Source organism: Miniopterus schreibersii (genome assembly GCF_964146895.1).
Source record: "Miniopterus schreibersii genome assembly, chromosome: 15".
In the NCBI taxonomy this organism is placed as follows: Eukaryota; Metazoa; Chordata; class Mammalia; order Chiroptera; family Miniopteridae; genus Miniopterus; species Miniopterus schreibersii.
Window position 1 is genome coordinate 42,331,937 of NC_138115.1, and position 15,561 is coordinate 42,347,497.

At 48.8% G+C, this 15,561-nt stretch overlaps 1 protein-coding gene across 2 annotated transcripts in view; it reads right to left on the reverse strand.

The window, feature by feature from the left end:
- Window positions 1-2,612: 2,612 nt before the first annotated feature.
- The window catches only part of OSBPL10 (oxysterol binding protein like 10), a 182,170-nt gene continuing 169,221 nt past the window's right edge, over window positions 2,613-15,561 (reverse strand). For both annotated transcript variants that reach the window (XM_081159261.1, XM_081159260.1), the window contains 5 exons: window positions 13,643-14,120; window positions 8,580-8,766; window positions 6,916-7,098; window positions 4,537-4,690; window positions 2,613-2,724 (listed from right to left, as the gene is read on the reverse strand). In XM_081159261.1, the coding sequence (XP_081015387.1) occupies window positions 2,680-2,724; window positions 4,537-4,690; window positions 6,916-7,098; window positions 8,580-8,766; window positions 13,643-14,120 (1,047 nt within the window). In that variant the 3' untranslated portion in view covers window positions 2,613-2,679. The remainder of the gene's footprint in view (window positions 2,725-4,536; window positions 4,691-6,915; window positions 7,099-8,579; window positions 8,767-13,642; window positions 14,121-15,561) is intronic.

Genomic DNA, 15,561 nt, shown 5'->3' on the forward strand with positions numbered 1-15,561 from the left:
GACTCCTTGGATATCACAACAAAAGCACAAAGTACAAAAGAAAAAATAGAGAAATTGGACTTCATCAAAATTACTTTTGTACATCAAAGGATATCGTAAAAAGGCAGCCCAAAGAATGGGGAAAATATTTATAAAACATTTAATAAAGGATTACTCCCCAGAATATATAAAGAACTACAACTCCACACATAAAACAACCCAATTAGAAAATGAGCAAAGTCGTCGGACAGACACTCCTGTAAAGATATCCAAGTGGCCAATAAACACAGGAGAGGCTCACCGTCACTGGTTAGCAGGGAAATGCTAGTCAAAATCACAGTGAAGATAAGCAGAAAATTAATGTGTGGGGGAATGTGAAGAAATTCAAACCCTTGTGCATTGCTGGTGGGGCTGCACAGTGGTGTAGTCACTGTGGAAAACAGTATGGCAGGTGCTCTCAACATATGTCTGGGTATATATCCTTAAAAGAATTGAAACGGACTCAGAGAGATACTTGTACTCCCAAGTTCATAGTAGCAGCACTCAAAATAGCCAAAAGATAGAAACAACCCAAATGTTCATGATGGGAAAGTAAACAAAATGTAATATATATACATACAATGGAATATTATTCAGTCTTAAAGAGGGAGGTACTTCACCTTGAACACATAAATACGCCAGACACAAAAAGGCAAGTACAGTATCATTCCACTTATATGAGGTATTCAGTCAAATTCATAAACAAATAGAATGGTGGTTGCTAATGGTTTCAGAGGAGTGGAATGGGAGGTGTTGTCTTATGGGTACAGTTTCAGTTTGGGCACGTAGAGCTCAGCAAAAAAGAAAATTGAACAGAGCAATGCGTAACATGGACTTACCTATAAACAAAATGTTAGCTCAAATAAGCAAACTATGATATGATTCCATTTATACAAAGTCCAAAAATAGGCAAAATCAAGCATGCTCTTAGAAATATGGAGAAAGGGCAGGGGGTACTCAAGAGGATGATTACTCCGGGAGTCAGGATAGTGGTGGTATTACCCCTGGGTCAAAGAGGTGGATACATTTCACAACTTTTTAAAAGGCAGTAAGCCCACTCCACGACCCCAAAGAAAAGTGAACCTTCTCCATGTTTTACTTACCAGATGATTTATACTTTGAAGTAAGGCTGAAAAATCTAAAAACACCACAGTGATTACTTTTTAGTCTTCTCATTGAGGATTTTTTTCTCAAAATTACATCTATTCTGCTTTTCTTCTCAAAAATGAAATAGTTCCAAACACTTTATTCTCCTAGATATTTTTAAGACTATGCCCCTAAACAAGCATAAATTATTACTTTGTCTGATAGGAACTTGTCACAGAATATCATTAACAATATCTAACCAATAAAATTTGAGCTCATTTAGAGCCACCAATTCCAACAGAACTTTTGAATCCCTAAAAATAAAACACACAGATAGGTATAGTATTTAATCGAAATATATTTGTCTAATATCTACAAAGTGTGAACATTTGGTCTTAAGAAAGCAGACAAAAGGCACAAAATTAGTATTACTGCAGAGAAGCATTCATGCTACTGGATTTTATAAATATTTCTTCAGAGTGACACAGTAAAAATAAACTAAGCATTGAGCAAAAATCAGATGTCATTTTTCCCTTGCTTTATGTCTTGACCTCATTTGTAAAGGCTGAGTACTGAAATTCAGCTGAAACCATGGAACACTTAGGCAGGCTTTATTTTAATAACTGGTTTTCTTGCAGAGTTTGGGTCAAATAATAGAGGTACACTAAAAAGAAAATCCACAGGAAATTTCTTTCCCTCTCCCCAAACTGAACACAAGATTGAGGATGTGGTTGTGCATGTTTATATATGCATGCGTGTTAACTTCTAAAGCCCTTTTTTCATCATAAAAGTAGTGAAGTCTCCATATGACTTGTTTTCTACTGTAAGCAGCAGCTTCTAAAAAAATGTATGACTAGTGCTTTGAGCATGAGAAATTGTCAGAAAGTTTCTGGGGCAAGTAGATAGGAAAATTCCCAGGTGGGCCTGGCTCTAGCTTCTCCCAGAGGTGCTCCATCCTGAAAGGCTCTGGCATAAACCATAATAGTTTCCTGCCCACTCCCCATTCAGCAGAATATAGCTGTTTATCTTTCTGGAGTATGGACAAATGAAATGTTGAAGTGGGGAAGATGGTGGGAATCATAATACTTTTGAAATGACAGGAATTAAACCACTTTTCTACCAGATGGGTGCCAGTTGGGCCATGCCAATTCACTTTTGTTTCAACAGGAGTTGACTACGTGAGAATATCTTTGTAAGTGCAAAATATTTTTGGCAAAGTGAAAAATAGAAAAGGTCAAACCTCAGTGATAAAAAGGAGCCCATAATTACCCACTTAAATCTTGTTAAGTGTAGTATTTACACGTGTAATACCCAGTAGACGGGTATATAATGCTTGTCTGAACAGGAAGTGTGCCAAGAGCTCACAGCTGTACACACACATGCCCCAAATGGCTCTTGAATAAACTCAATCCTATAGCAGAGTTTGGGGTACCTTTTTCACAGTATATAATCTCTCAGGTACCATTTCTTGAATGACATCAATAGGTCGCAGTAAATACCAACAGAACCTTGATACTGTACCACTTTAATTCCTACAAAAACAGGGCTCTTTCAGAAGACTGCACCTCCACCCCGTCAGTGTGCCTTCCAAAGGGGATTGTAGTAGACCCAGCCATCACCCTGCAAGAGAAGGGAGGAGACATTACATGGAGACCGCAAAGGGGAGAAACAAGAAAATTCCCAGACTCGGCTAGACCGGAAGCTGAGTACATGCAGAGCAGCTGCGGTTCAGGACCACCAGTGTGTCTGCCTTGTTCCTGATACCGCAGCCCTGCCAGGCTGTGGCCTCACCACCCGTCTTCAGCCGTTTTTTCCTGCCTCACTCCTTGAGTTGGGACATCTCATCTGCCCCTGGACAGGGATTTACACCACCAGCTCTCCTGGTCGCCAGGCCTTCAGACTTGGACCGAATTACACCATCAGCTTCCCCAGGTCTCCAGCTTGCAAATCGCTGGTCCTGGGGATCTGGGGCCTCCATAATCTCATGAGCCAGTTCCGCATAATCTACATGTATTTGTCTCCCATTGGTTCTGTTTCTGTTGTTTCTCCGGGGAACCCTGACTAATAATACAGATTTGCCTCACCTGGGCAAGGCTTCCAGGCAGGGCTCGCAGTCTCCCGCGGGAGGCCGCCTGTCGGAACCAGAATCCAACCGTGGGGTCTCCAGTCCACAGCCGCAGTTCCTGCCTCCGGGGGGAACAGTGGCTGCTAACTGCTCCTCACCAGAAGGCCACCTCACAGTTACTAACTCACCCCGAAGCCACCTAGCTACGTAGTAGTCCTTGTAGCAGAAGTCAGGCCCTACCAGTACCTGAGCCAAAGAAGCCCAGATATACTTGTTTGCTCTTAGTGTTTAAGTTCTGTTCCACCATGTGAATATTTCTCATAAAAAATTCAGATTTCTGGCTTGTGAAGAATAGGACAGTTTGAGACTGCCTTGAGGTAAGTGGCACCCACCCCCTTTGTATATAGACTTTCGCTTCTGCCCCAGTCCTCACCAGCCTGTTTCTCATCGATGCTGCCAGGCTCATGGCCTGCCTTAAAAATTGGCTTTGCCCGGCCGAGTGTGGCTCAGCGGTTGAGCGTCAACCTAGGATCCAGGCGATCAGGGTTCGATTCCCAGTCAGGGCACATGCCTGGGTTGCAGGCTTAATCCCCAGTCGGGGACATGCAGGAGGCCGCCGATCAATGACTCTCTCATCACTGATGCTTCTCTCTCTCTCTCTCTCTCTCTCTCTCCCCCTCTCCTTTCCTCTCTCTGAAATCAATAAAGATGTATTAAAAAAAAAAAAAATGGCTTCTACATTCCCATTATTTCCAGTTCTGTTCTCAGGCTTCCCACTTGCTCCACAAACCATTTCAAGAGTAAACCATTACAACTGTGCACACACCAAGCGCCTTACCCATTGCCCAGTAGGTGGGCAGTCATAGATTTATTTCTGCCTTCCAATGTCACTTTCCTGGGTGACAGCAGCAGCATTTAGGCACTGGACTCAGGCTGGCCTGTCCTAGCATGTCCATCCCGTGTGGCCCACAGGAGGCAGAGCTCTGAAGGGCAGCTCTCAGTCATGAAGGCCCCAGCCCACTCGGGTGTGCAGACTGGCTGAGAGGTGCTTCACGACCAGCTTGCAGCTACTAATAAAGCAGCAGGGGGTGTTTCTTTCTATGAAGGGGACAGCGTCCAGATCTGCAGTCCCATTCCTTGCCCTCCCTGGCAGGCTGAGGGGCTCTTCTGATGGAGGCTGCCAGAGGGACTATCAGGTGCAGGTGCCCAGTCCTGCCCACAGGATGACCTTGCACCAAGCTAGAGCCAGAGTCAAGCTGCCCCCAATCTTCCTAAGACTCTGCCCCGTCCTCATTCATCCAAATGGCTGCGTTAGCCATACATCCATCTACCCCTGAGGACAAACGCCCAAAACAGGCAGCAGTTACCTCCTGGATAAAATACTTGGGCCGCCATGGGGTGCGGAGGTTCTCCCGCTTCCGCTCCTCCATCCGCTGCTTCTCCTCCAGGCGCCGCTTCTGCTCAGTGGCGGCATCAATGTCCCCCAGCCGCAGGTATCGGGTCACCTCCCGCCAGAGGTTCCTGGGGACACATGGAGGAGAGGAAATGGGTCAGGCAGGGACAGCAAGCTCAAGGACGCTCCTCCTCGGCAAGGGGCCAGAGCCGGGAAGAGGACATCTGGGCAGGCCGTCTGTAGGGGTGGCTCGTTCCAGGTGCCTCAGACCCCCTAGAGCCAGGATTTCAGCCCACGGCTCCCTGGCTCCAAGCCAAGCTGTAAGCCCCTCTTGTCCAGGGGAGCCCTCCCTGAGAAGGGGAGGTCATCATGGCAAAGGGCTGGCATCACTGGGCACTGGTCCTGCCTTCCCCACCAGGGCCCTGGGGGCTCTGGCCAAGGTAGAGCATCTGCTCAAACCAAACTCGGCATCATGAGCAAAGGCAGTGGTGCGGGCAGGCAAATACACATGTATCTGCACTCTTCCCTGGTGCAGCAGCGGCCCCCGCCCCTCCAAGGGGCTAGCGCACTGTGGGCTAGGACAGCTGTCTGACCACCGGCCCGCCTGCCGTGCAGCTGGGCCTCGGCCTGCAGGTGAGGCACGGAGACGCGCTGGGTGAGTGGGCTCAGGTGCTCTGAGCAGCAAGGGAGCCCCTGGACCAGCTACACCACCTTCCAGGGCCTTCCTCTAGGGAACACAAGGTGGACTGGGCTCCGTTTCCCTGCAGTTCAGCTCCGTGTTCCAGTAACATCCACATATGTGAGCCCAAAAGAGGTGGCACCCCGTCTGACTCCTGTACCAGACCCCATTCCCACTCCAGGCTGAATCCTGAGTTCCCTTGGGCTAAGAGGCAGCAGAGACTTAGTGAGGAGCAGCTAACCTACTCCAGATCCTTCGAAGACCACAAGGTGATCGGTTCTGTTCTCAGCTGCCAAACCAGAAACAGTCCTGCCATGAGTGTGGGCAAGGGGATGGCTTTCTGTCTTGCAGCCTGTCCCTTGTCCTGCTACTACTGCCCATTGCCCAACAGACTGAGCTGGAAAAGCCAGCGGGTGAGAGTTCCTGCCCTCCATTTGGACACACAGGTTATACTCACTGTCCCCAAATAAGGAGGATGAGAGTGCTAATCCTACACAAAGCAGAGGTCCAGCGGTACTGGGGCCCTGGCTGTATTAAACTCAGGTATAACGTACTTACACTGTGGTAGCCTGCTTCACTCTGACGTAGTTAACACTTCCCACTGGTTACAAACGCTTATAAAGGCAAACCTGTCGCAGAATCATCTGTAATTTTATTTTAACCCTCCCTCGCCTTTCTAAAGAGCAGCACACGCTAGTAGATGAGAGCGGTGCTCGGCAAATATTTTCTGTAAAGGGCCAGACATTAAGGCATTTTAGGCTCAGCAGGCCATATGGTCTTGGTCACAACTACTTAATTGCCATTGTAGCAGGAAAGCAGCCATAAGCAATAATCATGGCTGTGTTCCCATAAGATTTTACAAATATCAGCTACAGACTGGATTTGGCCCCGGCCACAGTCTGCTGAGCTCCTGGATTAAAAAATCAAAATGGCACATTCCAAGCAGAGTCTGTGTCTGCATGAACATCACTCGAAGGGGCCGTGTTATGCTGCAGAGCGGACACGCTAACTGATCAGATACTCTATATAATTTACTTAACTTTCCCTCCAGTTGAACAGGCAGCTAGCTGGTTGCTTTTTCTTTTTTTTTTTTTTTTGATTTTTTAATATACTCAATTTTATGTTTAAAACTTTTCCTGAAATTTAAGAATTTTTCTTAAGAATGGATTCCCAGAAGTAGAACACAGATTAAAATGAATTAATGAGCTTAAAGCTACTGATCCATGCAGCTAAACCTCACACATTCCTCCTGTAAGCACAGAGTATAAGAGTGTCAATTTGATGGCACACTTACCAGCACTGAATTTTTTTTTTAATTATGCTGCTAATCTGGTAAGAAAAGAAAAAACCTCATTGCTTCACTGCACTGTTCTTTGATTACTAGCAACTCTCTGTATTTAACATTGTAATTAAGCAACAGGCCAGTTGAGTTGACAAACTCTTTGGGGACAAGGCATTAGAAGTCTGTGGCAGACTATCTTCACACTCCATCCCCTAAGTGCAAAATAACAACACTGAAAGATACGAAAGATCTCCTAAATGACACACAGTGGAAAATTCAAATATCTCAGCAAGTCAGAGTGTGATTCCCTGCCTGTTGCCTTAGCTGAGCTCTCTGTCCCCAGGTTGAGCCCTGAGGACAACTAAGCTGGAGAGAAACAGCCTGATCCCCACCTGGACTCCATGGGCCCCTGCTTCTCCAGGGGCCTGATCTTCTTAGGGCACACTGGCAGCGTGGTCGTGTCAATGACTTTGGTTTCTCCGTTGCTGTAGGTGAACTCTAAGGTGCCGTTCCACTCCCCGTGGGCTTTACAAACAATGGTGTTGGTTGGGTTGTGCTTCACCTCTGCCGTGACCCTAAATGAATTCAATCAAATGAACATGCTTTGCAAGATTATCAAAACACAGAGACTGCCTCCAAAAAGTGGACTCATGCTTGGAGATTCTTTTTATGGGGTGACATGGAAATTGTTTTTTAGTGTTTTGCTCAAAGACTAGCTTATAAAATATGACCTAATATCCTTGAATAAAAAATGAAGGTGTTGATGGAAAAACTGATGAGAGGTGAATCAAGTCTATAGATCAGTTAATAGGCTAACCTAACAAAAGCCGAGCAAAACCCCTAACCTCTTGCTTGGCCTTGCGTCGGTCGATCCCTTCCTACTCACAGCAGCGGTTTGGTGGGACCACCTTCAAGCTGGCTGTGAAAGCGCCTCTGTGATCTGTGACCTCCTGCCTCACCTGCCTGGCCTGAGAGAGCTGCAGGTGCCCAGCTCTGGGTGAAAGCAGATCCCAGCTCCCTCTCTACCGTGAAGCTTGCTGCACAGTAGGAGGAACACAGCAGAAACGGGGAATCCTGCTCTGAGCAGTTGAGCGCAGGAGGCAAGCTCCTCTCTTCCTAATGGCCCAGCTCAGGGTGAATTTCGTTTATCAAAGGCTTGGAAGCTTTCTGCCTGAGCCTGAACACAGCCGAGGTTCCCAGATGGCGAGCAAGGCTCCCAGGCAGCATCAGGAAACTTCCAGGCTACAGGGGAGGGCTTTCCAGGAGGGACAACACTCGATTTGTAGCATTTGCCAATTTCCATGTGACCCCAAGCTACCAACATGGTATGAAGGGTGGAGCTGGGGAGAAGTGCACATGATCAGCTTGTGAGCACGAGTGTCTGGCTCCAAAACGGCCTCTTTCCCGGGCAACATGCACTCTGACATCCAAGAAAAAGGGCCACGATGGGAGCCTGTTTATACAGTGATCAGCTGAGGAATTTTTATAACAGGAGCAATAAAACCAACGTTGCGCTTCTGCAAACAGCAGACCTCGCCTTCAATTTCTTAGGCTTGGGCTTCCCCAGCTCCTGCAGCAAAGAGCTGATCCTGATCTCATAGAGGACACTTAGGATTCTCATAGAGGGAATCAGGAGACTTAACAGAGCCAACCTGACATGAATGGGGGGCTCTCAGGCAGTGTCTCAGTTCACAGATCAAATTGCTGCAGATCAGAGAAACAGGCTGTGGCGTCAGGAGGGAGTGTATTGTAACAAATTGAAGCACCTTTTCCCCTTGGTGTGTATCTCACCGTAAGTTTACATGGGGAGGGTTATTTTTAAAAACTGCCATGAGTATGGGGGGGGAGGGGTGTGTGTGTGTGTGTGTGTGTGTACGTACGTACACGGGGGGGGGGGGGGGGATAAAGGAGCAGCACCTCTTTCGAAAAAAGATCTCTTAACAACTTTGTCTTGATTTTCAATTCATCCCATGGCTGGAACCCAATTTCTGATGAAGAAATGACCCTCCGGGCATCGTGATGAGACAAAGACAGAGCCTCCCCGGCCGCCTCCTACCTGTGGACTTTCCCGCCATAGAAAGGCTTCGTGTGGAAGATCACGGTGGCCGAGTAGCCCGTCTTGGCACAGGTGATGTTGACTTTTCCTCCAAGCTCCACCCAGGGGATGGTGAGGATGGAGCGAGCGTAGGCACTAGGCAGGGTAAACACATACTCCTCCCCGTGGTCCAGGAGCCTCAGCACACCTCCGGGGGGAGAGCAGAGGCGAGTCAGCACACAGCAAACAAGAACAGGGCAGCTGGCGATCAAAAGACAGCAGAAGCCAAAGAGCCTCCTGCAAAGGCGGTGGTCTGCCACCTCCGCAAAGGCTGGCTGCTCGTTCGCCATGCATTTATTTACTGCGTGCCCTCCTGCACGCCAGGCACTGTGTGAGGCGCTGAGAATACAACAGTGGACCAGGCGGACCCACTGTCTGTCCTCAAGGAGCAGAAGAGAACAGCGGGCATTCATCACCAAGCAAACACAGAGTTGTGACTATGATGAAGGTAGAAGGGAGAGGTGCTGGGTTCCAGGGAGGCCTCCAACAGGAATGGACCTGGAAGGGAGGTTTCCCTGAGGAAAGGACACGAGTTGGGTAAGAACTGAGTAGGTGAAGATGGGCAGGAAAGGATTCCAGGCAGAGATCTTAGAGGATCATTCCAAATCCTCTGTCACTCACCAGCCTGGCAACCTTTACTTCGCTGTGCCTCAGTTTCCTCCTCTGTGACCCAGGGGTAACAGTACCTGTGCTGCTCTGGGCTGTGGTAGGGATGGGAAGGCGATTCTAAAACTCAGCTAAAACACAGCCTCACACACCGCGAGAATCTGTAGGTTTTATATCCTAACCTGCACTCACTCACTAAAACAGCCCTCTCGGGTGAGTTCTTAACAGTGGTATCTCCATTTGGGAATAAAGAGGAAATCACAAAGCCAGGTGGCCGGGTATGCACATGGGGCGAAGAGAGCAGTGGGAGGCACCTTCCTGCCATTGGAAGCCCCTCGAAGCCAGTGAGCCCCTAAGCTAAGCTGGTTTGAGGGCATTAGCGAGACCACATTCTTTCGGCTCTTTTCTGAAAATCCATAAATGTGTGCTCACTTATTAAATAACCTGAAATTTTTATGCCTTCTCAACACTAACCATCTTTTTTTAGGGTTGCATAAAAAAATACCTGCCCCTAATAGGAATAAAAGCCTATTAAAACTAAACTTACAGACAGGATCACGAACGAAAGCTCCTCCTTCATTAGCCTAAGAGCTGAGACACACTGAAAAATGCCAAATCATCAATCCGTCCACGCCGAGGTTAGTCTTAAATCCTACAAACTGATTTATCAATAAACATTAGGCCAAGCATTAAGGTCTTCACACTGACAAATTTTAAGTAATTTCATACACGATCCCAACCCGAGGAACCAAAATATTCTGATAGAACATTTAGTCTGGAGCGCGCAGAATCTCAGAGAGTAACCCTGGGGAATTGGGCTGCAGGCAACGCAGCGCCCACATCCATCAGCCCGAGCCAACGTGTCACTTCTCTTGCTCGAACTAATTGCCTTTCCCCACAGACTCAATTAAGAGGCTGTGCCATTTGCTGGGTGCTGGTTCTGGTGTTTCAGGGGCAGGCGTGTCACACGCAGGAGCAACTGCGGGGCCTCAGCTCCCAGCAGTGCGGGGTTGGTGAGTAGAGGCCCTTTGCTTCCCCGGGGACAGAACGGATGGGGTGGCTGAACAGTGTCTCAATTAGGGGTTGTCAGTGTCAGAGCTGAGGAACCGTGGGGAAGGGGGGCAGTCTCTGAACTGCAACCTAAGCGAGTTCAAGGCAAAACGAAGCTCTTTATAATGGCATTTTATTGTAGCTAGATATGCCACAGCCTAAGGCAGTAATTTAAGAGACAAGCCCGTGTATTTACGTACAAAATATCAAGGGGACCCAGCTGAGATCTAAATCTTAAAATGAGGGGGTTGGAAAAATGTTACTCCAAACTAGAGTCAAAAATGTCATGGAATGTGCTCGATCCACACAGGGAATAAGTAAGGGAAAGAAAAACACCCCGCCTCTCATACCCGGCCCGCCAAGGCGCGGAGTACAGGGACCAGAACCTTTGCTTGGAAGCATCCTGTTGTGTGAACAGTTAGGTCATATGTGTGACAGAGCGCACATTTAATTAACATGAAAGAGAGGTGGGCTGAAAGGACTTAGGCAAACCTAAGGCCTCCCAAGAATGAGCCAAGGGCCCCGACACTTCCCAGGTCTGTCCACGCAGGAACACACTGGGCCGGGGGCCTGGAGGGCTACACAGGGAGGGGCTTCCAGAGTCTCCACAAGCTTCTCATTTCAACTGAGACTGAGAAGTCCTAAGTTGGATTTTCAAGGGGAAAAAGTGAGAGCAGTGAATTCTAACCCTGCTTCGGGGATGGCTATGACAGAGGATCTCAGAAAAGGGGGGTACAGTGTTCCCCAGGCACAGCATTAAGAGCGGTGTGCACATGCGCACCCCCAAGCGCGCCCGGGGCTGTGCGGAGTGAATTCAAGGCCCAGCCCCTACGTGTTATATGTGGGGAACAGGGGAGCTAAGACCCTGGGACGTCAGAGGCCTACCCTATGGAGACAGACACGCAACAACTGCCAACAAGAAGAGACACTGAGGATGTCAGCTCACCTCACTGACAGAGTGGGGGACAGTGGAAAAAACAGAGGTCACAGGACCCCGCGACTCTCAGTGAAGTTCCCAAGCAGGCAGACGCAAGCCATGGATTCTGCCCGGCTACAGAACGAGCCCTGTGCAAGGAGTGGCTTAGATGGGACGGCTGGACACACAGGAGGGCTGACAGGATGGACCAGGGTACAGAGAATGGAAGGGAGAGAAGAGCAAATGTGCTGGGAGGAGAGGAGTGGCATTGAAACAGTCACACAGGTGACATCCTTACACACCCACCTCCTCACCGGCCCATCCCTGGTGCTGGATGGCTGGGGGCTCCCACCTACTGTTTGGTGAGAGAAGGAAGCATCTCTGGGGCTAGGAAGGGAATGAGTTTCTCTGATTGAAAAATCCTCTAAATCACTAGAAATGGATTTGCAAATCTTCACCTTTATCAAAAATTTCCAGATAGTGGTCTACCATCAAGAATCCCTGCCTAGGGGCCCAGAGCCTGGGAGGCGCCCAGCCTGGGCTGTGGATAAGTCTGTTTCCCACGCCTTGACACTGGGCAGCGGGCGGTTCTGCTGAGTGCAGAGGAATCAATCCCCAGAGAGGAACGTGAATATTTTCTGTGTACTGGAAAATGCATTTAGTTTTATCAGAATGTATTGCATCCACCGAGCACTTACACTGGAGATTTAAAGCGCGCACGCATGTGTGTCTGTGTCTGTGTCTCTGTGTGGGGGTTGGGGGAACAGAAAAGAAACAACTCCTCTGTCTACTCATAGCTTTGCCATGAGGCCGTCCCGGCTCCCACCTTCCATCTATTCACACAGCAGCCATGGGGATGCTGCTAAAATCACGCCCACACTCCAGGGAATCTCATCTCACTCAGAGTCAAAGCCTGAGTCCTTGCACTCCCCCAATGCCAGCCCCCGTGACCTGGCCCCTGCTCTCTGACCTTGACTCCTCTACCCACCCCTGGCTCACTCTGCTCCAGCCACACTGGCCTCCTGATGTTCCTAGAACACTCCAGATACACACCTGCCTTAGGGCTTTCAACTTGCAGGGGGTTTTTGCTCAGAACATCCACATGGCTTCCTCTCTCTCCTCCTCGGAGCCTTTATTCAAATGCTCCATTCTCGTTGAGGCCGCCCTACTAGAAATCGCACGTCCCCCTGCTGGCACCTCACTATCTTCCCTTCCCACTTTGTCATCACCTGTCCCACTGCGGGTTTCTTGCACCTCTCTGACCTTGTCTTCTCCAATTCCTGCCTCGTTCACTCTGCTCCAACTACTGGGGCTTCCTGCCTTCCCCCAGCACGCCAGGGCTCTGCTTGGTTCTTCCTGCTTTACATATTCTTCCCCTGGTCACCAACAAGGCTTGTCCTTTTATCACCCCTGGGTCTCTGCTTAAATACCACCTTCTGAGTGAGTCCTTCCCAGCCGCCATCCCATCCTAAGGCTCTATTGCTCTCTCCCCACTACTCCCAGGTGTCCTCTCTGCTTTATTTTTATCCATAGTACTTACCTCCCAACACAACAAACATAATTTTATTTCCCTAGTAGAATACAATAGAAGCTTCACAAGGACAGATATATATTTTTTGGACTGTTTTGTTCATACAAGTATCCACAGCTCTTAAGACAATGTCTGACCTCTAGTAGGTGCTCAATAAAAATGTGCTAAGTGAAAGAAAGGTGTTCTTATCTCACAGGGTTTCGGAAGGGCTTCCAGAGAGCCATATGCTCCCTGAAACAAAGCCAAGTTTTGTGTTGTTGTTTTTTTCTGGGAAGTGAGTCTACATCCTTCAAGTAGCAAAGGGATCTGTGACTCAAAAGAAGTTAAAGAACCACTAACACAGAAGCCAGAATTTAACAAGGATTATTACAGGTTTCTTCACACAATGCATCTACTTCCTTCACAGCTATCTGCTAAAATAGAAACGTGCAGCCCGGGTGGTGCTATTACACTGTGTCCTTGCTTCAGAGCCTCTAGCACTGAGGCCAGAGGTTTGCCTCGGGAATTTTCATGAGCCGATTGTGAACAGTAGCATTATCCTCATTGTCTGCGAGCCAGAGCACCAGTGAGAATGAGTGAAAATGTGTTTCAAGGATTTGGAGCCAACTCTAACATTCACGCAAAGCTGGCAATAAAGCATCTGTAAAGCCACTCACAAACACGCACGCACAGCATGTGAAGATCAGGTGGGCAGCTGGTTAGGCAAATAGCTACGTCCCATCCAGCCCATTGCCTTGGGAAATCACCAGGATCTAGTCCCCAAATAATAAAATTCATCCCTCTCTCCCACCCACCCACCCACCCCCAAACCCAAAACAAAATACAACAAGGAACCCCTCAAACAAAACCATCAATCATCTATCAGGTATTCGAACATCACTGCGTAAGTCAAACTCCACCAAACCTTACGGCGTGGCTTACCTTCTCCTATCATGGAGACCCCCACGGACATGCCCATGAACTTGCTTTTGGTCCACACATGAGTGTTGATGCAAAGTCTCTTCTCCTTGCACTCACAGTAGAAGCAGGAGATGGGTGGGTGATGAGACACCTGCTCAGCCACGAACCTCAGCTTGTAGCGTTCCGAAGGCTCGTCGGCAATCAGGTGTTCATGGCTGGGAGGAGAGGGGGGAGCAGTCCTCGCTGGCTTGACCCTGTCCTTGGGGATTTCCCAGGAGCAGTGAAATGTCTCGCCAATGATGGGGTTGTAAGGCTTCTTGGCCAAGGCCCCCTTGCGGCCCTCATGGAAGGCGGTGAGATAATACTCCACAAAGCAAATGACTCTCTCCTCGGGCGTGGCCGCCGCCGTCACGGCCAGCAGCAGGTCCGGGTGCGCCATGAAGTCTGCGTACATCTCCAGCAAGGATCGCTTCTCCAGAATAAATGTGGGAAGCACCACCTGCATTTGGAAGGAGACAAAGTCAGGCAGGAATCCCCGTGGTGAGAAAAAGAGCTGGAAAGGAAAAACAGGAAGGCTGCAAACACCATCAAGCAAATTCTCAACGGCTCCAGCCAAGGGCCAGTATCTTTTGATTTGTACACAAATGGAAGAATCAGGAGAAACAATACAGAAGAGACTGAAAGTAGCTGCAGCAGGGGGAGCAACGCCAACCGAGCCTTGTGGACAAGAGTGATTTTCTTCAGGGCTCACCTGGGCTAACTCAATGGCCTCTCTCTCCACGGCCGTGGCTCTTAACCACACAGCCCTCTTTCACGCATTATTTAGAACATGAAAGGAACAGCTGGGAAGGGCTTTTTCATGGTTTTCACATCAGGCAAAACCAAGGAGGATGCTCATGTGTGCCCACAAACATGGACACTGGGGTTTGCTGGTGTCACATCAAAGGGAATCCAGGTAGACCAGGACCCGCCATCAACAAGAACGTCTATTTTGGGATCTCGCTTAGAAGAGTAGCATATACACCCCACTGAGATGAGGGCAGGGTAGGAGTGTGGCAGGGCGCCTGGCCCAGGCGTCCCGGAGGCAAGGCCGATTATCAGGCAAATGTCCATCTGGGCCAAAAGAAATGAGCAGAAGTTACAAAGAAGTAGGCTGGCACTTCACAGAGAATCTTCTAGTAAATGGACCGGCAGAAGGGCTGCCCCTAGGCCTGTTATTGGCCCATTACTATAGATAAGTAGAAATCTAAGTGGCTCTGTCAGGGATGGAACAAAGAAACTCCTTGTTGATCCAAAGCAGATCCAGGTGGCCACTCAGGTGCCATACAACCCAAATGCCTGTAACCATTAGGTCATTTAAAGCAAATGAAGGACGTTCCGAAACGGCTGGGAAGCAGGTAACTCGTCATTACTGCTGATATGCAAAGGAGAGCTCGGCTGTTTCTCACTGCTCGACAGGGATGTTGAAATGACTACGTCACTGGGTATTAATATTCCTCCCGCGCAGCCACATGACACAGCTCTTTCTGACCTGGAGCCTCTCACATTGCCCCTCCTCATATGGAATCATAGGATTCTGAAGCTGGAAGCCTGGCCTTGACCTGCTGGCTCCTCCGACAGCCTCCGAGTGAGGGGAGAGGAGCCACACTAGTTCAAGTTCAAGCAAGTTGACCGAGGTCATGCAGCCGGTTTACGTTCCCTCCTCACACGATCAAGCCTGTCCTTCCTTTACACAGTCCCTAACTCCCATGAGAACACTTGCAAGGGGGCACATCCCTGAACATGAATATCACGGCTTACAGGTCTGTAACCCTGACTCCACTTCGGCTTGCTAAGACCCTTCCTTGCCAAGCACACAGACACAATGGAAGACAGATGTCCTGAAAGAGACAGACAGTCATGAGATCAGCAAAGCAGAGATTTCAGAGGAAACAGGAGAA